General features: G+C 42.2%; 1 protein-coding gene across 1 annotated transcript; it reads left to right on the top strand.

The window, feature by feature from the left end:
- Nucleotides 1–14,615: 14,615 nt before the first annotated feature.
- On the top strand, nucleotides 14,616–19,657 carry LOC123024886 (vomeronasal type-2 receptor 26-like). The gene is made up of 4 exons (XM_044433080.1): nucleotides 14,616–15,410; nucleotides 15,961–16,188; nucleotides 17,173–17,299; nucleotides 18,756–19,657. Exons 1-4 carry the CDS (start codon nucleotides 14,616–14,618, stop codon nucleotides 19,655–19,657), a joined length of 2,052 nt encoding a protein of 683 aa, XP_044289015.1.
- Nucleotides 19,658–20,926: the final 1,269 nt, after the last annotated feature.

Below are 20,926 nucleotides of genomic sequence, written 5' to 3'. Positions count from 1 at the left end.
AAGACACTGCATTGCCAGTGAAAAACCTCTATGCTGAGTATTCCTCCTCAGAAAAAAAAGAAAAGAAAATGAAAAAAACAGCTCTTAATTACTACAGTTTATTTCATGGTTTTGTATGACAACTCGTATAAAAATGGGTTCAGTCTCTTACATGAATGGTATTGAAGACAGTCTTTCTAGGTAGACTAAATATAGTTCAATGCATGGGAAACAGCATGATAGCATAGAAAATCAATAGCCAAGGAACTCTGAAGGTATGAGTGGTATGAACGAAGGAGCAGTGGAGGCTGGTTAGCACAATGCCAGTGGGGCTGTTTTTGGATTTTTGGGATTTTAGGCAGAACTTTACAGGAACTTTTCTCAGGGATTAAGCTAAATACAATTGGATTAAGGCAGATAGCTGCCTTCACATTCAGGATGAAAAATGCTCTGCTCGATTGCAATAAGAACAATCATGTCAGTAGCCAGGAAGCAGTTTAAATTATGTGTCAAACATTTAGAAAGGATCATCACAACTTTTGAGTTCCTGCACCAGCATCCTGATCAATTGAATGCATGGCATTATTCACTGGGGAAATGTCATATTTCTACCTTTATCTACAGCATGGTGACCAAGTTCTACCAGCACCTGTTGGCTTTGGCATTTGCTATAAGTGAGATCAATAGAGATCCTCGGATTTTGCCCAATGCCACTTTTGGTTTCCACATCTATGACACCTACTTCTTTGAGACAATGAGCTATCGCACCACTCTGGGCTTGCTCTCAATGTCTCATAACTTTCTTCCCAACTATGAATGTGACACTAAGAAAAGTCTCATGGGCATCCTTGGGGGATTTTCCTCTGATACTTCCTTGCACATGGCAGATATTTTAGGTCTCCACAAGATTCCACAGGTAAGAGCTAAGCATGGAATACTGTGCTCCTGCCACGTTTCATATCTCATCCCAAATGAGGTTGCAGGAGGAATGCAGAAGTTCCAAAGATGGGGAGGTATCATTTATGGGGTGGGGGTGGAGATCCCAGAGTTAAAAGAACCAAGTCAAAGAGGGAACATGTGGTGAAAAATGTCCTTCAGGTCTGAATTACATGCTACTAATTGATAGGCTTTTTGGTCTCATAAATGCATGTTCATATTCACCTGGGATGGGAAAGGAACATTTCCTTTAAACTTGCCATTACCACCAGAGTTAGATATTGAAACATTGATTTTACCTCAACAAATACGTGTTATTGCATGGGGAAAAAAATCCTCCAAATGTGTCAATAGACTGTCTGTATACTTTCCTTAGCTTGCCTATGGCTCATTCTCCCCTGAAAAGCTGGATGCAAAATACTTCTACTACATGGTCCCTAATGAAATGCATGAGTACACAGGAATTGTGCACTTGCTTCAGCATTTTGGTTGGACCTGGGTTGGACTCTTCGTCATGGATGATGATAGTGGAGCATATTTTCTGAAGGTCAATGAAGCTTTGTTCTCCAGCAACAGAATCTGTTCTGCCTTCACACTTGGAACACCATCACAATAACACAGTTTAACACAAAGGAAATATACGTTACCAAAGTTGGCAAAGTGCAAGTAATCATGGAGGGAGGAACATTGGACCATGTAGAATAATAGCAACTCTTCCAGTCACTGTCAAAAGTGCCCAGGCCCATACACTGGCAGCCACACTTCTTATCCATGGAAACGAACCTAGAGTAGAAGGATTGACGACCACTGGACCTCCTCAAATGGATAGGCATTCAGACTATTCTTCAGGCTTCGGCCATCGGGTGATGGGAAAGTCTCTGCTGAGTGAATGAAATCTATTCTGAGAACAAATCCATCCATGGTACTTCGAATGAGTATTGTCCTTGAGAGTGGTGATTAAGAATCTTGTCATGTGGTGTTCTCTCATGCAGCAACATATCATGTACCCTTTAGTGGGGGTTTCCCTTTGACCGGCCTGTGATTATGGTTTTAACTGCTCACCAGTGATGAAAATGGAGGACCAGTAGAATCCTTTCCATTCTTGTGAAGCCACATCCCTGGCATCAATAGGAAGCCATGGTAAATGCAGCAGAATATTCCAGTGGCCCATTGCTTTGCAGTGCAGGAATGTGCAGAACAGACAAGTCCGCATTGTCACAGACCAAATTAGGCTGCAACACTTGTTTCCTCTTGAATCCATTGCAATGTTTTGTGGCTGTTGGAAAATCCTACCATATGCCTTAACTGGGCCAAGGCAGGGCTTCAGGACCCAAGCAACCGGGCAAAAGACCGGTGAGATTTCAATACAAATGTGACTTTGTATCTGGTGTGAATAGATAAGAACTTTATTTCCATTTGTTGAGGTGGCAGACATTAGTTAAGAATTTCCAAGCATTTGCAATATTCTCCATATTCAACAGGACAACTGCTTGTTCATTTGCTTTTCTTTCCTTCCCATGGTACGGGAGAAATTAAAATGAGTGGATTGCATTTCCATTTCTCATAAATAAATTCCCAATACATGATCCTTATGGTTGTTTTTCCTCTTTCCACTAGCTGCACTCGTATCTTCAGGGCATTTCATTTAATACTTCAGCTGGAGAGGAAGCCTCATTTAATAAACAAGGAGAGATACTTGCTGGATTTGATGTAACTAGCACACTTTTATTCCCCAACAACTCCTGTGTCAGAGTGAAAATTGGGAGTGTGGATCCAAATGCAGTTGATGGAAAACAATTTATCATCCATGAAGATGTGATGGAGTTGTGCAGAAAGTTTAACCAGGTGTGCAATCTTTAGAATCCTTCAAGGACACTTTCATATCCAGATAGAAACATAGAAACAGAGTGAGACAGAAGGGGTCTCCCGGGCCATCGAATCTGACCCCCAGCTCCAGTCGTCCCCGCTCACGACATGCCCACCATGTGCATGTCCAGCTTATCCTTGAAAACCCTCACTGATGGGGCCTCAACTGCCTCCCATGGAAGCCCATTCCATACTTTGGGGTCCTAACTGTCAGGAAGTACTTTCTGGCATCTTAATTGAACCTTGGTTCCCTGAGCTTCACTCTGTTGGAGCATACCTGGCCCTCTTCTGCAGGGGTAGAACAGGTCTCTACCCACCTCCATGTGACACCCCCTCACACACATGTATGTTGCCAGCAGATCCCCTCCGAGTATCCTCTTCTCCAGGCTGAAAAGGTCCAATTCTCTCCATCTCGCCTCTTACGGCTTCCCCTGCAGACCGGCACTAATCTTGTGGCCCTACGCTGCACTGACTCCAACCTGACTATATCCTTTCTGTAATGAGGGGCCCAAAACTGAACACAACACTCCAGGTGTGGGCGCACCAGACTCATATAGAGTGGTAGTAATACCTCTCTCAATCTAGATAGGTGAACGGCTCTAAATACCTTAACGGAGGTGCAGAAAAGTACAGAAAAGGACAAGTTCACATCCTCATAGTTCTCCAGATTAGGCCTCAAAACTTGTTTCATCTTTCATTTTTGTTTATGTTTGACAGGAAGATGTATGAGAAAAGGCATGTTTGTTCATATTTCCCCAGCATGGCTTTTTACAATACACATTTTCCACAAATGTGCATTTTAATTTATTCATGAAATACATGTTTGTGAGTCTACAAAATATACCACCAGCTCACTTAGTGCATAGATTTGAACTACAAATATTTATTTATTTATGAAACACATTTTTAAGAGACTGCATATCACACTGACATCTAACTTAATGCATAGATTTCAACTGCTGAAATGGGAAGGAATCCTGAAGGCCCTCACTTAAAGTTGGTGAACTGTGCTGATGCCTCCTGGTTTGCAAGGTTATTTTCTTTTTCAATTCTTCACAGAAAAGCGCTGACTGCAGAAATGTTTTCTGCCATGCCCAAAAATGCACTGACCATCAAATTATTTGGATAAACCACATTTACCATCAATCTATGTCAACTCTTCACGTATGTTTTGCCTTCCTGTTTATGAACTTGCTTCTATTACTATATTTCTTTTCCTGATTTCTCATCATTTTATGAATAGGTGCTTCCTGCTTCTACCTGCACTGAGTCCTGCAACTTGGGCTTTCAGAAAAGAAAGCTGGAAGGAAGGAAATTTTGCTGCTACGATTGTGACCCATGTCTGGAAGGAAAGATTTCCAACCATGCAAGTATGTAATATAGAAATATAGAAGCATAGAAACAGAGCGAGTCAGTAGGGTCCTCCCAAGCCATCTAGCTTGACCCCTGGCTCCAGCCGGCTCCTCTCTTGGCCTATAACATTCCAGATAGCTGGACTAATATACAGCAAATCATTTACTAATCATGAAATGGAGACTGTTGGCTTAAAAGTATTTGCATGTGTGTGTGAGAGAGAAAGAGAGAGAGAGAGATTGAAAGAGAGACAGGCCATTTCTTTTGAGTACTTCACAAGATTGATGATTTTTCTCTCATTATTTGGAAATAAAGTCACTCACACTCATTCACTGTCTCTCTCTCACACACACACACAAAGGAAGAATGGTTTTGTTGTAAACTATCACAAGACCCCAGAAGATGGACAGTCCTATAAAAGCCTTATATAAATAAATAAATAAATAAATAAACCCTCCAACAATTTGATAGTAGCCCACCAGCTAAATTTCAGAATTATTTTTCTCCATTCCAGCTATTAGTACTTCAATTCATTCTAACTGATAGAGTTAAAGCCTGGCAGCTTCAAAGATTTAAAAGCATTGTAGGAAGAGGAGATCAATCCAGACCCATAATTGATAAGAACTTGAAAGAAGTGTTATGAAGATAAGTGTTATGAAGACGAGTCCAAAATTTGGCCCTCTTGCACTCAACAGTCTCTATTCCCACACACAACCATGGCCTAGGAAGTAAGCTGAGATGCTCATGGGCCCTTCTTTGCACTGAATCCTTGTGTAAAGTAAGCAAGGCCTGGAAAGCCATTTTGAGAAGAACTCTACTTGCATTAGGACAATGCAGGTTGAGGAGAGAGTGAAAGCAGGGCAGTTTCCTTTCAGGTGAATTGAGAACATCTGATCGATTCTCTCCCCCCAGTTGCGTTCTTCACATATTTCTATGAGAGACTTTCTCTGTCTCTTTTAGATGGTGCAAGAGGGAAGGCTTTGGAGGGAACAGGGTCGGAGAACAGGTAGAATAGTTTGAATGTCCTCACAACCTCATCAACCTAAATTACATGAAGAGCAATGGAAATGCTCCTACAAGCAAAACCAAGTCAAGCAATGGATTTCCTGGATATAAGACATGGGGATGGGAGGAAACTGAGCTTTAAAAGTGGGGTGGACAGTTTCATTGGAGATGGCTACCAAGACTGCCAGTGAGGATAACATAAGCTGCTCACAAGATCAGTGGAAACTAGATTTTAAATATCAGTTACTGGGAATACCAGCAGATTTTGATTATTTTTGTATTTTTTGTTAGCTTCTTGACATCTTGCTGGTATCTATTTAGACACTTTGGAAAAGGGTCACATGGACTAGATAAGCTTTGCTCTAAGTCAGCAGGACTCTTCTCTTTTCTGATTTCCTTAGGTTATTACAGATTCTCAGAGAAGCAAATCTGTCCAGTAGCCAAAGGCAGCAACTCTGGTTTACCCTTGGGAAGGGTTGTGCTTGGAGAAATATTTTGATGAAGAGCTGATGAGCATGCTGCATGTTCACAGGAAATGTGTCACTACAAATTTACTCATTTTTCTCCCTCTGTCCCAGGCTCTTGGCCTTCAATGTTGACCATTCTCTATGTATAATGTAAAGTGATAATTCACTAGAATATATGCATTGCCATGCTAAGTGAGTGTGATCCTGCTTCCAGGCCATGGTAATTTTTCATACTGTGATACGTAATTAATTTGCAAGGAAAAACACCTTGATGGCAGGAAAATCGACTTGCATGTATGCTATGAAATGATGATTGTACTTATATGCTGCAAATTTGCTATTCCAATATGGTGTCATAAAACAGTTAGCATTATTTCAGTCTCTTTAGGATGCATGTTTCAAAGCTCAGACCATCTTGAATGTGCTGGAAAACAGCATAATTTAGCACCCGGGGCAGTATGTGGAGTTAGTTGTATTTGTAGACTATGGGCTGGCTGTTAATGCACAAAATAACAAGGTTTACAAAATGGCTTTGCATCCTGAGTCAGCAAGTAGAACATTCAGGGCTGCAGCATTAAATTTAATTGTATTTTCAGAGCTAGTTTCAATGAATGTTGACACAGTGATCGATACAGTATTGTTTCTTCTTTTTTTCCAGATATGGATGAATGTTTGCAATGCACAGATGATCGATACGCAAGAGAGAGCAGAGACAGATGCATCCTCGAAGTCATAAAATTTTTGTCTTATCAAGAACCTCTAGGAATTGGCCTAGTCTCAGTTGCTCTTTTTTTCACATTGGTCACAGGCTTGGTGCTTGGAATTTTTACTAAGCACAAAGATACCCCCATAGTGAAGGCCAACAACAGGGACCTCACCTACACTTTACTCATCTCCCTGCTGTTCTGCTTCCTCTGCTCCTTGATTTCCCTTGGCCCACCTGGCAGGGAAAACCGCCTTATCCGACAAGCTGCCTTTGGCACAATCTTCTCCCTGGCAGTTTCCTGTGTATTAGCCAAGATCATCACTGTGCTCATCACTTTCATGGATATCAGGCCGGGGTCAAACATGAGGAAGTGGATGGGGAGAAGGCTTTCTGTCCTTGTCCTTACCTCCACTTTGATCCAAGCAGGCATTTGTGCCTTATGGCTGGGAATATTCCCCCCTTTCCCAAATATGAATTTGCATTCTATACCAGGACAGATCATTGCAGAGTGCAATGAAGGCTCTGTCATCATGTTTTACTGTGTTCTGGGCTACTTGGGACTTCTGTCCATCGTCAGCTTTGTGGTGGCTTTCCTTGCCAGGAAACTGCCTGACATTTTCAATGAAGCCAAGTTCATCACGTTCAGCATGCTGGTGTTCTGCAGTGTTTGGATATCATTTGTTCCAACCTACCTGAGCACCAAGGTGAAATACATGGTGGCTGTGGAGATCTTCTCAATCTTGGCTTCAAGTGCAGGCTTGCTGGGTTGCATCTTTTCCCCCAAATGCTATATAATTTTGCTGAGGCCTGAGCTGAACAGCAAGGACAGTCTAGTAAGGAGAAAGAAGCAATGAACAGATAAATGTTTAGTGTTTATATTGTATTCTTTTATAGTAGATTCGATGATAGAGACAGTGGACCTAGTCTGGGATTTACTCTTAAGTATGGATCTTTCTCTAACGCACTTCCCCATATATGAAACTTTCTGCATATATACCGTCAACTTGGTGCTTCTAAAATTCTTTGTATAAAGCAAGCAGTATTTATTTCATTATGTACTACAGTCACATTTCACCTTTTATTTTGAAGTAATCCAAGATGACTCACAGAAATCTCTGGCTCCTCACCATTTAATCCTCAAAATTATGCTTTGGAAGATCTTAGGCTAAGAATCTCTGACTCATCTGTAGTCAACCAGTGCACTTCATGGTTAGATCAGGGGCTTGAGGTATGATCTCCCAAAACCCATTGGAAAACTCTTGCTACCGAAGCAGACTGGCTCTTTTCCACAATTCCTGAGATAATTCCTCCGAAATATACATCACGGTGAAGGTTATCGTGCATATTTTGTAGTAGAAAATGACACAATTTTCCTACCACCTATCAATCCTGCACTACATTCATCTTGTAAAATTGTCAGGGTTCTGAAATTTTCAGTCAGTCAGTCAGTCAGTCAGTCTGTCTTTCTAGAAAGGTCAGTTAATAAATGATGGAGACAACTTTGGATTTAATTTCTTTGCTGAAGGGACTTTAGGTCCTTGAAATGTACACAAAATATGAATGCTTATATTGACAAGAGGTATTCATTGGAAATTCAGGAAAAAGTAAACTATTAAAAATTCCTGCATTTACTAGAAAACAGTAGCACTTTTTACATGAGGCCAAAGGTTTTATTTGAGTCATGAAATTTCATGTTGACTGGGAATTGATATTGAAACTACAATGAATTTTCACTGTACTTAATGAAAAGAAACAGAGGAACCTGAGACAAATGTTTTCAGGAGTTTTGGGGATGGCGGTGGTGGTGGGGGATACCTACAATGTAAACTGAAGATGATCAGCAACATCCTACATGCATTCAATTTGAGACAAGACACCCTGTTTACTCATGGAATGGTCTCCAGTGCTGAAACATGTCTTTACTCAGTATTTGGGGTCCTGTCTATTTCACAGTTGACCCCATTCAGCTGGAGTCCTGTAACATTTTCTGGGTTTGCACCTGTTGTGAAAAAAAGGTGGAGTAGTGAAACTCATCTTTCACCCCAGGCTAAGAAAGATAGAAACAGAGCGAGTCAGAAGGGGCCTCCCGGGCCATCTAGTCTGACCTCCAGCACCAGCCGGCTCCACTCACGACATGCCCACCATGTGGATGTCCAGCCTATCCTTGAACACCCACACCAATGGGGCCTCAACGACCTCTCGTGGAAGCCCATTCCACACCCTCGGGGTCCTGACTGTCAGGAAGTGCTTCCTGGCATTCAAATGGAACCTTGGCTCCCTGCGCTTTGCCTCTTTGGAGTGTGTCCAGCCTTCCTCTGCAGGGGAGAACAGGTCTCTACCCATCTCCATGTGACATCCCCTCACATACCTGTATGTCTCCAACATATCCCCTCTGAGTCTCCTCTTCTCCAGGCTGAAGAGATCCAGTTCCCTCAGTCTCGCCTCATACCCCATCCCCTGCAAACCGGCCACCAACCTTGTGGCCCTACGCTGCATTGACTCTAACCTGACTATATCCTTTCTGTAATGAGGGGCCCAAAACTGAGCACAATACTCCAGTTGTGGGCACACCAGAGTCATGTAGAGTGGTAGTAATACCTCTCTTGATCTAGAAGCCACACTTCTGGCTATGCAACCAAGGGAGGTGTTCACCCTCTTGACCATCACATCACACTGCTGACTCATGTTTAGCCTGCAGTCAACCAGCACCCCGAGGTCTCTTTCACAGGTGCTGCTCTCCAGTCTCTTCCCCGAGATATCCTTATAATCTGGCATGTCAGGACATCATCCAGGGTCTCAAGTTGACCTGGAGAGTGATCACATACCCCCACTGTCAGGTCTCTTCCCCTGTCAAAACCCCTAAGTTTCACCCAGACTGCCTCTACCTAATCCCCATCTGTGTTGCATTCTATCTCACAGCATTCTATCCCTTTCCTGACATGTAAAACCACACCCCCACCTCTCTTTCCCTTCCTGTCCTTTCTAAAAAGGTGATACCCTTCTATGTTCACATTCCAGACTTGCCTTTCATCCCACCAAGTTTCTGTGATTCCCACCAGATCATACCGTCCTATTCCCAGGAGAGCTTCAAGCTCTTCCTGCTTATTACCCATGCTCTTAGCATAGGTGTACATGCACCTCAACTTCTTTCCACTACTTCCTTTCCTTGGAGTTCCCAGCCTCCTCCTTCCTCCTATCCTCCCTGATACCTGACCCCTCTCTGTTGGAGTCCTGTCAGTCCCTGCAGTACCTCTAAAACCCTGCTCCCAGAGCCCCGATCCTCCCCCCACACTTGTCGCCTGTGGTCCCAGGATGGGGGTCCTGATGGTCCCCCGAGGCCTCATCAGCCCCAGCCTCCCCAAGTGGAGAGAACCTGTTTCCCAGCTCCAGATTGGTTCCAGGAGAAGGAGGAGGCCGTGCTGGCCTCCTCCTCCTGTGGGTGACATACCTCCATGTCTCCACAGCTGCTCCTCCCGTGGCCTCTCCCTCAACCCTCTGTCCAGAGGGGGCTGCTCCTGGGGGGCCTGGAGAGCTCTCTCAGCCCTCAGACACCTCACCTCCTGTTCTAGCAGGGTCACCAACTTGCACTGAGGACAAGTGTATCCTTGCCTCTCCTGGGGGAGAAGGGCGGACATGTTGCTGCTGTCGCAGTGGACAGCAACACCCGTGACTCCCGCCAAGGCCATCTCCTGGTCTGCCATCGGTATCCCTTCTGAGACCTTACCTTGGTCCCCTGCCTTGTTTGTCCTGCAGTTTCTCTCACTTGCCCAGGTTTCCCAGACAAAAAGCCACTCGCGCACACACACACAAGGATAAAATAAACTTAAATTTAAATTGGAAGAAAAACAAAGCAAAGCACAGCACCAAAAGAAAAAAACAAACAAACCTCTGTGTCCCAGAGGAGGGAGTCCCCGGACAGCCCAGGCCACAGCTAAGGGACGCAGACAAGGGACGACGCCACGAGGCCAGAGCCAAAAGGGCTTGCAGTGGCGGAGCTCAGTCTTATCAGTCTATCAGTCCAGTGGCCCCGCCTGTCTGCTTCATCCTGGCTCCTCTAGCCTCTCTGGCCCTGCCCTCCTTCCTCTCTGCTGCTCCTGGCCCTCTGCTCCCCTGCCCAGCTCATACTTTGCCTTCGCCAGTCCCCTGGCCACTCAGCACTCTCTCCCAGCCTGTACCTCTGCTTCTCTGCAGCTCTGCTAAGAGGCCAGAGCCAAAAAAATCTTCCATTCTCCCAAAACTGGATCAGTTATTAAAAGGTATTCCTGATTTCTGACATGGATAAACTGGTCTTCCATGAATTTGCTTAATTGCATTTTCAAGCCACCCAGAATGTTGGCCATAATTATATCTAGTGGTAATCAATTACATCTTTTGTATCATCTACTGGTTGTATGTCAGAGGCTGAGTCATGCTTTCAAGCTGCACCCCTGAGCTTCGTATGGCTGTGTGGTGTAGTGGTTAAGACTGGATTACTAGGGTTTTGGTGACAATCATTGAGCCCATTAGGTGACTTTGGGCCAGTCACAGACTCTTACCCCAACCTACCTCACTGGGTTGTTGTGAGGATGACATCAAAAATACAGGTAGACACTGTTTGCTGGTGTTTCATCACTTGGACTTATTCCCCATTCCATGCCCATCTCAAGAGCAGTGGTGTGTGCTTTGCAGGGCTGCAGAAGGTTCATTTGTGCCAAGCATGTCTCTTTCCACATGGCAATTAACTCCCCTGCAATTATCCAAGTCATCTAAGGCAAACAGGCAAACCTTATGCAGGCAGCGTGCAATGTGGTTATAAATCCCTCTACTTCTACTCACAGTTGGGATTGTGGGCAAGAGAAAGGCAATGCATCTGTCACATGCATTACATGGATTCTGTGCGAAATTGTATGCATTGCCTTTCGTAGGGCACATGCTTTGCCGAATGCACAGGTACTAAATCAAATCTAGACCTACTTTCTTAGCATGGTGGGCCATGCAATAAAGTCTGCTCAGACTTGACTGTCATTCAGCTTTCCTTGGGCAGAGCAATGTCAGCATCCAGAGAGGTTTGTTCTCGGGAAGTGATGTTGTTTTTGTTCCTCTTGCCTGAACTGGCATGCCAGGGAGATAACACAAACTGCCTCTCAAGTGAGAACCTGGGTGCTCTTCATGAGTGGCATCAGCCTGGGGACTTCCTGATTGGTGGAATTTCTTCTCAGATCATTTACTTTTTCCCTACAGTATCCTTTGAGCAACATCCTTCCAAGGAAATGACCTTTGATCTTCCAATGTAAGCATATTTCCCTGTTCCCTCATTTATGACAGTACCTTTATAGTATAATTTCATATGTTTCTTTTCCTCATTTATTTCTTTGCTATGCCTCCCAATAGCCAAAGCTCTCTGGGTGGTTTACAAGAATCAAAATCCAAAGATACAATGTAATAGTATAATACAAAGCTTATAACATATAGTAATATATAAAACAAATAAAAATTTCACCTTCATGTGAGGTCAGAAGCCTTATGGTTCATAAGGGAAAAACAGACTCTTCCAAGTATATAAAGAAGCAGGAGGACAAAATCAGTGCTCCCTCCCTGTTTTCTCTGCCTGGGAACTTAGAGTGCAATTCTATCAATGAATCCAGCTAACATTTGCCAAATTGACTGGTCTCATAAATGCACTTTGATGTCTTCATTGAGATCGCACGCCCTTGCACATGACCTGTTTAATCATCAAATATTGTCCTGTTTTTAAATGATCCAAGAGGTATTCTATGGCTCTCAGAAACTCCTCTGCTAACATCTTTTCTCTTGTGGACCTCATTGCTTGGTCCATCAGATGCAGTCCCTAACCTCCTGTGGGCTTTTTCTTAAGTCTTTGGAAGTCTGAGACATTGGAAGCTTATAATGTATGAATGGGTGGCTGGAGGAACTAATTGTGTAATGGAAGGGTATGGTGCCTATTCCTCTGAAATAAAATATAATTCTTTTTTCAGAATCGTGACAAAGTCCTACCAACATGCCCTGGCCTTGGCATTTGCTGTAAACGAGACTAACCAGAGCCCCAACCTTTTGCCAAATGTCACCCTTGGGTTCCACATCTATGATAGCTACTATGATGCAAAGATGACCTATCACAACACACTGGAACTGCTTGGTCATTCACGTAAATTTGTCCCAAACTACATGTGTCACACTCAGCAAAATCTTGTAGCCGTCATTGGGGGAATTAATGCTGATATCTCTTTCCACATGGCAGAGCTCTTAAGTCACTACAAGATTCCACAGGTAGGATACTTGCATTCGGAAGTGGGTATATTCACACCTCCTACTGGAGATGTAAATTTTAGGGCTCATTCGTCGGATCATAGTTTAAGATTTCTGTCATTATCCAATGACCTTAGTATAGTTACATTCATTCAGGAAATGTATATCTTACATTAAATATACCCAAATACTATCCATGCAAATAATTATGGTGCATCAATTTATTTTGTAAAGAGCCATCCATCCACATCCTCTTGTTTATTTTGGCAATTTACCGTAGTGACTTTTTACTGCATTTGGAAGAGGAAAGTCCTGGTGATCAAACTAAATTCCATAAAAAAAAGGAAGAGGCATTTGCAATCATGTAATAAAGATATGCCAGAATCTGGAGCATGCAAAAGAGATCACCCTGTGCTTTATGAACTACTGCTAAGCATTTGAGTCAGCAGAAGCTGTGGAAGGTTTTGAATGAAATTCATGTTACTCAGCACTTGATCGTCTTGCTGTGTCTTGATGAATGTTTACCTGCATTATGGACAAGAAGCTACTGCTAGGAAAGAATATGGAGAAACACACAAAGATGTCCAAAAAAGCATGAATTTTGCCTCCCTCTCCATTTAATCTGTACACAGAATGCATCATAAAAAAGCTGGATTAGGCTTTGAGGAAGGAGGAGTGAAAATTGGAAAAATGATGCATCGACAATTTAAGTTATACAAGGGATACCACTAAAATATTCATATTTTACTGGCAGTAAGCAGAAAGGAATTGAAATGACTCATGCTGAAAATCAAAGAAGAAAGTGCAGAAAGAGGGCAGCAGCTGAAATTAAGAAAACAGAAATCATGACTAGAGAAAAGTTATCCTTCCTTGCTGTCAGCCTTGAAGCAAGTGAAATTATGGAGGTTTTGCAGACTTTGACCCAGTCTTCAGTTCAAAGGGAGACAGCCGCCAAGAAATATGAAGACTGAGACTTGGAAGTGGAAGAAAGATAGGAAGAGCTAGGAAACATCATCTAGAGAAGGATGTTTGATTGTAGACCAAAGCCAAGATCAACTACACAAATATGTTAATGTTCACTATCTACGAGTGTGAGGACAGTGAAGAAAGCTGACCAGAAGAAAAATGATGTGTCCAAAGCATGGAGCTGGAAGAGAGCTTTGCAAATACCCTGTAGGAATAGAAAGACAAACAAGTGGGTCCTAGATCAGACCAAGTCAGAACTTTCCCTAGAAGCAAAACCAATGGGCTGCATGAGAAGCCCAGACTGACAATGGTGCTAGGGAAACCTGAAGAACCTGTGAAGGCATTCTATATTCTGCGTTTTAGAACTTTGTTTTGTGTTCTATTTTGATTCATTTTAATGGAAGTGTGATTAGATACAGTTTTTGTACTCCTGTGACAAAAATAATGAGAAAAACTATGAAGTCTTTTAATTCCTACACTCTTGGTTGAAAGAAAAAGTTGAGTCCTTTTCTTTTTAACAACCATTTAAGTATCCTCTTAGGTTACTCTTCTCAAATTTAATTGCAAAGTCCATTCATCGGATTGTAATTTCCTTCACTGAGGTAGGCTTTAACCACCCCCCCACCCCCCGCATCATCCTTGCTATGCTTATCAGAACTTCTTCAAATTCGTCTGAAATCTTCTCACATTTGGGTTCCAGCACTAGGCACAGCACTGGAGGAAGCATTTGATTAGCATAGAATAGAGTGAAATTATTATCTACTATGATTTGGAAATGATACCACTCTTAATGACACTTAACACTGCATTTTCAGTCATAGTGTGTGTCTGTCTTATATTAAGTTTGGAATGGACTACACTCACAAGATTCTTTTCCCATGTACTATATTCAAGCCAGGTATCCCCTATTTTATACCTATGCATGATGCTTCCCGATCTCAAGCGGAGGACTTAGCATTTGTCTCTGCCTATGTACACTCCCTTATTTTCTGCTCAGTTTTCTCACCTATCTGTACATTCTCTTCCAGCTTACCTTCGGCTCATTTTCCCCAGAAAAAAGAGATGTAGCACAGGCCCCTTCCTTTTACAACATGGTCCCAAATGAAGCCCATCAGTTCATTGGGATTATTTGGTTACTGCAGCATTTCAGATGGACCTGGGTTGGAATCTTTGCTGTTGATGACACTGGTGGAGATCATTTCTTGCAGATCTTGGAGCCATTGCTTTCTAGTAATAAAATCTGTTCAGCTTTCACAAAAAGGATCCCAAAACAAGGACTTTTACTGTTGATCAATGATCTGGCTGTTATGGCCTTGAATATTTATCCATATATCATAGATGAAAAAGCCAAAACATGTCTCATCTATGGTGAAAGCATGGCTCTTCTATGGCTGAGCACCTTTGTAGCTCTAGCAGATCCTGGACATATGGAAAATGGAACCTTTGAAAAAGTGTGGATTACAACCACACAGATCGATTTTTCAGTAACGGGCTTCCTAACTCGTAGGAATTTTCATATATTCCAAAGAACTCTTTCTCTAGCTATCCACTCAAATAAACTTTTAGACTTTCAGACATACCTTCAGAACATAAACCCTCATTTTGTGCAAGGGGATGGTTTTCGTAAGGGCTTCTGGGAAAATGCCTTTGGTTGTTTACTTGCATCTCCCAGTGCACCCATGGAGTTAGATGGAACCTGCACCGGGGAGGAAAGGCTGGAGACTCTTCCTGGTCTTATCTTTGAAATGGACATGACCGGCCACAGCTACAGCATCTACAATGCTGTCTATGCCGTGGCTCATAGTTTGCAGGCCATGGAGTCATCTAGATCACAACGCAGAATGAGGCAGTCAGGCGAAATTGATGAAGAGTTCCAACATTGGCAGGTAAAGTTTACACAATAAAATAGCTATTTTACTAGCTATTTTATTTTCCTTTACTCAAAGGAAATGTTTTGGTTTGGTGAAGAATAACTGACTGGACTTTCTTAGGGATGTTCATTAAATACATTGCTTATTTAAAGCTAAATATCATGTCATCCCATTACTCAATTTAGGGTTTCAGTGTGCAAAACATCTCCATCTCTTGGTTGAGTATATGTTAAATGGAGAGCCAGTATGGTGCAGTGGTTAAGACTGGGATGTGGGTGAACTCAGTTCTAATCCCCATTCAGCCCTGGAGTCAACTGAGTGACCTTCAGCCAAGCACCAGAGTCTCAGCCCAACCTATCTCACAGGGATCTTGTGGAGGATAGGTTTTGGAGCAGCAGGCTGAGAGTGATGTAAGTCACTCTAAGTTCTTTGTAAGAAAAAAGGCAGGCAAGAAATCTAATAAATCAATTAAAAGACTCCCTAAAACTGATGCCACAAAGCAGAATGGACAGATCTTGCATGAAGATATTGCCTTACTCCTCTGATCCTTGTCTCTTTCACCTAGCTGCACTCATTTCTTCAAGACATTTCATTTAATAATTCTGGTGGAGAAGCTCTCTCCTTCAATGGAAATTGGGAAATAATGGCTGGATTTGATATACTGACTGTGCTCATATTTCGAAATACCTCCTTTCTTAGCATGAAAGTTGGAAGTGTCGACCCTAGTGCTCCAGAAGGAAAAGAAGTTACCATCAATGAAGATATGATTGTGTGGCACAGAAGTTTTAACCATGTGAGGATTATGGCATAGTACAAGCAGGGGTCTCATTTTGAAATTGATGATTTTGATGCTGGAATTGGGGATGCACAAATATTATAGTATAAATTGGCAAATTATGGGATCATGTCCAGTCACATTCCTGAATCTGAACATGAGCAGAAAAAAAGACCATTCTGTGTTGCCTTGCCTTGCCTTTCCATTGTTTCCTCTCTGCTCTGCTCTGCCCCACCCTGCCCTGCTCTACTACCCTCTCCTCTCCCCTCCTGCCCTGCCCTGTCCTATCCTATTCTCAAATTTAAATGGAAGAGAATGGCCACTTTCAATTGGAAAAATTGCACATGTAAAAAATAGCGTCCTGAATTGAAAAAAAAAAAAAATGTACATTTTCCCTGTTTGTGTTTGCTTTTATTTTCAAATGACAAGGAACATGAACAAGGTAAAACAAGTCTGTAACTGTAAATTGGAAATATATGAATATTATATGTATTCCCAACCTTAGTTGCAAGTTTCTAGCTAATCTGATTTGTCCATGGATGAGCAAAATGTCATGTATTCATTTGATTATTTTATCTCTAGCCCAACTTTTTCCTGCCCAAAACCGAAGGCAGCTAATACAATCTACTTTGCAATCTATCTGCACAAGAATCCTCAATGACAAAAGAGATGTAAAAATAAAGTTTGAACTGGCATAAATCCCTCTTCCTCACGAAGTTAAAAGAAAAACATTTTACATGTTCTAATCAAGTGAGGCGTGGTAAAATGCAACCCATCATGATGCTTAACATTCCTTAAGGCTCTTGGGAGCCATTCAGGTGTGTTAATGGGGCTACGACTACTCTTTTCTCTGCTCCACAGCTCTCAGCCTGGGGAATGACTTCAGAAATGATATTATCCACACCTGGTAGTTACTTTCATGTGCATGTTCTCTACTCTCTTCTGTCAATGCAGTCTTTTATTTCATTTCTTGGCCGTGTCTCTCTTCTGATTTGAGGACAGGTGCTTCCCCTCTCTGTGTGCAGTTCATCCTGCGAGCCTGGTTACTGGAAGAAAAGAAAAGAGCGTGAGAAGTTTTGCTGCTATGACTGCATTAAGTGTGCAGAAGGAATGTTTTCCCATGAAAAAGGTGGGTGACAAGTTAAGCCACATATTTCAGGACAAGATAATAGGAATGGCTATTTATGAAGTGTATATGCTGCTGCTGAGGCTGCTATTAATTTTTATACCACCCAACAGCTGAGTTCTTTGGGCACTTCATAGGATTAAGGACATGTTACTGCACTTACCTCCCTAATCAGAATTCCAGCCTTGTAAAAATGGTATCAGTCGAGATGAAGTATTTTTCAGTAGAAACAGGTTAATAGGAATAGGTTGGTTTTTTATTACTCCATTTTCTTATTTTATTTCTGTAGTGTTCTTGGTGGTTCATCACAATACCATTAAGGTATATCATGCATGTGTGAAAATGATTGAATTGAGTAAAGTGAAAAACAGTTTTCAAGTATGAGAAAAGTAGGACTAAGAAAAACAAAACAAGCATGTGAGTGGGAAAATAAATGGGAAAGTTCAGAAGAAAGAGGAGGAGGTGCTTATTCTCTGGCACCTTCTCAGCTTAACCATGGTTTAAACAGGGTTGAAGTTCTTATTCTCTAGTTCAATTACTTTGTGTGTAGGCTTGTTTGTTCTCACATTACAAACAGTTGATATCCGGAGTTTATAGATTTTGCAACTTCCCAGTCTTAACCATGGTTTAAAACAGGATTTATTCCCATGATGATTTTTCATGTGCATGACAACTCTTTGGAAAAATCCTGATGCTCAGAATGATTGAAGGCAAAAGGAGAAGAGGATGGGAGAGGTTGAGGTGGCTGAATGGGGTTGCTGGAGAGATAAGAGTGGGGTTGTGCATACTCTGAGGGATGGTGGGGGACAGGAGAACCTGGAGGAATGTTTTCCATGGGGTGGCAAAGAGTCAGGCACCACTTTGTGACTGAACAAAAACAAATGACAACTGTGCATGCTGCCCTGTGTGGAGGTGGTTGTCTGCAAGCTGCTCGTGTCAAGTTCTCAAGAACTAAAAAATGCTTATTGGGACAAAACATATCTAAATAAAAATTCTGGGGAAATAAATAACTACTTCACCTTTCCTGTAACTGCTGAATGAAGATGAAAGACACATGAATTGATTGTTTCAAAACCACGACTGAACAAAAATGCTTTGAGACAAAATCTTATGAGTGTTTAGACAGAGGAATGAACAAGCAATGCAAAAAAAAAAAAATAAAAAAAAAATAAATAAAAATCCTACAATAGAATGCCATCCCTAGGAAGACATGAGGGCTATGGAATGCTGGGAGTTGTAGGACATATTTAATCTACAAATATGGATACAATTATTCCATCAATAGAATATAATTTCAACAAGCTATCTATCTTTGCCAAAGTGATTAAATACTATTTATCACTGCTATTGAACTATCCAAGATTTCATAATAGGAGGAATGGACTCTGGGTCCGTGTGTGAAGCTTCCATTTACATTAAACTAGCACTGTGATGGTCAGTTGCTTTCCTTTCTTTTCAGATATGGATGACTGCCTGAAATGCCCTCAAGATCAATATCCAAACAAGGAACAAGACAAATGCATCCCCAAACTGACCACCTTTCTCTCTTATGAAGAACCATTAGGGATCAGTTCAGCCATGGTTGCTGCTCTCTTTTCTTTGGTCACACTCCTGGTGTTGGGAATATTTATTAAGCACAGACATACCCCAATAGTCAAGGCCAACAACCAGGATATCACCTACACCCTCCTCATCTCTCTCCTGCTCTGCTTCCTTTGCTCTTTCCTGTTCCTTGGATATCCCAGGAACATTACCTGCTTTCTCAGGCATTCTGCTTTTGGCATCATTTTCTCAGTAGCTGTTTCGTGTGTGCTGGGCAAAACTGTCACTGTAGTTCTCGCTTTCATGGCCACCAAACCGGGGTCCAGCACGAGGAAGTGGGTGGGGAAAAAGCTGTCCAATTCCGTTGTCTTTTTCTGCTCCCTCATTCAAGTAGGCATCTGCATAATGTGGCTAGGAACTTCTCCTCCATTCACTCACATTGACATGCAGTCACTCACCAAAGAGATTGTTGTGAAATGTCACCTAGGCTCTGTCATCATGTACTATTTCGTCTTGGGCTACATGGGTCTTTTGGCCGCCATCAGCTTCATGCTAGCTTTCCTTGCCAGGAAGCTGCCTGACACTTTTAATGAAGCCAAATGCATCACCTTCAGCATGCTTGTCTTCTGCAGTGTGTGGCTATCCTTTGTTCCAACTTATTTGAGCACTAAGGGGAAATACGTGGTGGCTGTGGAGATCGTCTCTATTTTAGCCTCCAGTGCTGCCCTCCTGTGCTATATCTTTTTCCCCAAATGCTACATTATTTTACTGCAGCCTAGTCTGAACAGCAAAGAGCAGCTTATAAGAAGGAAAACATAGAGAATCTATCCTGTGCTAACTTTGTTGGAGGAGTCATTGGCCTATTCTAGGAAGAAACTTGTGCTATTGTGTATGCTGACAAAAGAATAAAACCTGAGATGGCATGACCATAGTTGCTCAGTGTCCAAAGGTCCAGGTTTATTTCCAATTTCATACTTTTGCAGATATTGAGGATATGGGTGGAGGAAGCCCCACTGATCTCAATGGGATGCAATTTTATTCCTTACTGTGCATCTTGTTCCTTGATGAGAACTTAGGTATTATTTTGAAATAGAAATAATTGAGTTTGGCATGTTTTGTGTGATGATACTTGGACATAGGATGATGAGGATGATCTTTATGTATTTATTCATATAAAATTGATGATGATGATGATTACTACTCTTTTATTTAGATATCTAAATAGCGATTCCTCCCCACATCGGTGAGTTATGTTGAATCCCATGGAGTGGTGGTAATATATGCAAATTAATGAACACGTTCAAGTACGCTAAGATATTGTTGTTGCTATTTATAGCAGAATGTGGAGGCAGGTGACCTCAGTTTGTAAGCCACAATTGTGCTATACTCTCTTGGGGACATTTATTCTCAAGGGACAAGTACAGTTTTCAAGCAGACACATCAGGAAGGCTCTTCTACCCCTGTGTCTGGAGGCCCATTTTGCAGGCCTCATCCTTCTCATCTGAAGAGTCTGTGTCAAACTGGCCTGGAAATGTGTGCCAGAAAACCTTATTTATTTATTTATATTGCGATTTATATCCTACCTTTTTCCTACAAAGGGCTCAAGGCAGCTTACATCATCTCTCCTCCTCCATCTTATCCCCACAACAACCACCCTGTGAAGTAGGTTGGGTTGAGAATCTGTTACTGGCCCAAAGTCACCCAGCTGGCTCCATGGCTGAGCGGGGACTAGAACCCAGATCCTCTGAGTCCCAGTCCCATGCTCTTGACCACTACACCAAACTGGATCTCTTTTTGCCTCTCACTTTCCCAACACCTGGCTTTCTGTCTACCTAAGTGTGTGTGTCTTTTCAATGCTATCATTAGTTCATTTACATGGAAAATTTAGCTTTGCATATGTCTCAACCAGTAGACCAGATTCCTGGTACATAGAATCAAGAGTAATTCTTCCTCACTACCACTGCAGCACAACATCACTTCATGAGACTGGACCATGATCCCCAGTGGAAGCATGCAATTCAATATGTTCCACCTAATCGTGGAATGAAGGGAAGCTCAAGGCACCAGCTGCAACATTTCTGTTTCTAG

This window comes from Varanus komodoensis, unplaced genomic scaffold (genome assembly GCF_004798865.1).
Source record: "Varanus komodoensis strain SLA01 unplaced genomic scaffold, ASM479886v1 scaffold255, whole genome shotgun sequence".
Taxonomy (NCBI): domain Eukaryota; kingdom Metazoa; phylum Chordata; class Lepidosauria; order Squamata; family Varanidae; genus Varanus; species Varanus komodoensis.
Note: the sequence above shows the minus strand (reverse complement) of the source record. Positions and strands in the feature narration are given on the sequence as shown.

Bases quoted from the DNA above. Each gene is read 5' to 3' on its own strand.
- LOC123024886 (XM_044433080.1), top strand. From the start codon at position 14,616: ATGGTCCCAAATGAAGCCCATCAGTTCATTGGGATTATTTGGTTACTG. The intron at 15,411-15,960 runs GTAAAGTTTACA...TCTTTCACCTAG, and splicing joins AAGAGTTCCAACATTGGCAG to CTGCACTCATTTCTTCAAGA. The intron at 16,189-17,172 runs GTGAGGATTATG...ATTTGAGGACAG, and splicing joins GGCACAGAAGTTTTAACCAT to GTGCTTCCCCTCTCTGTGTG.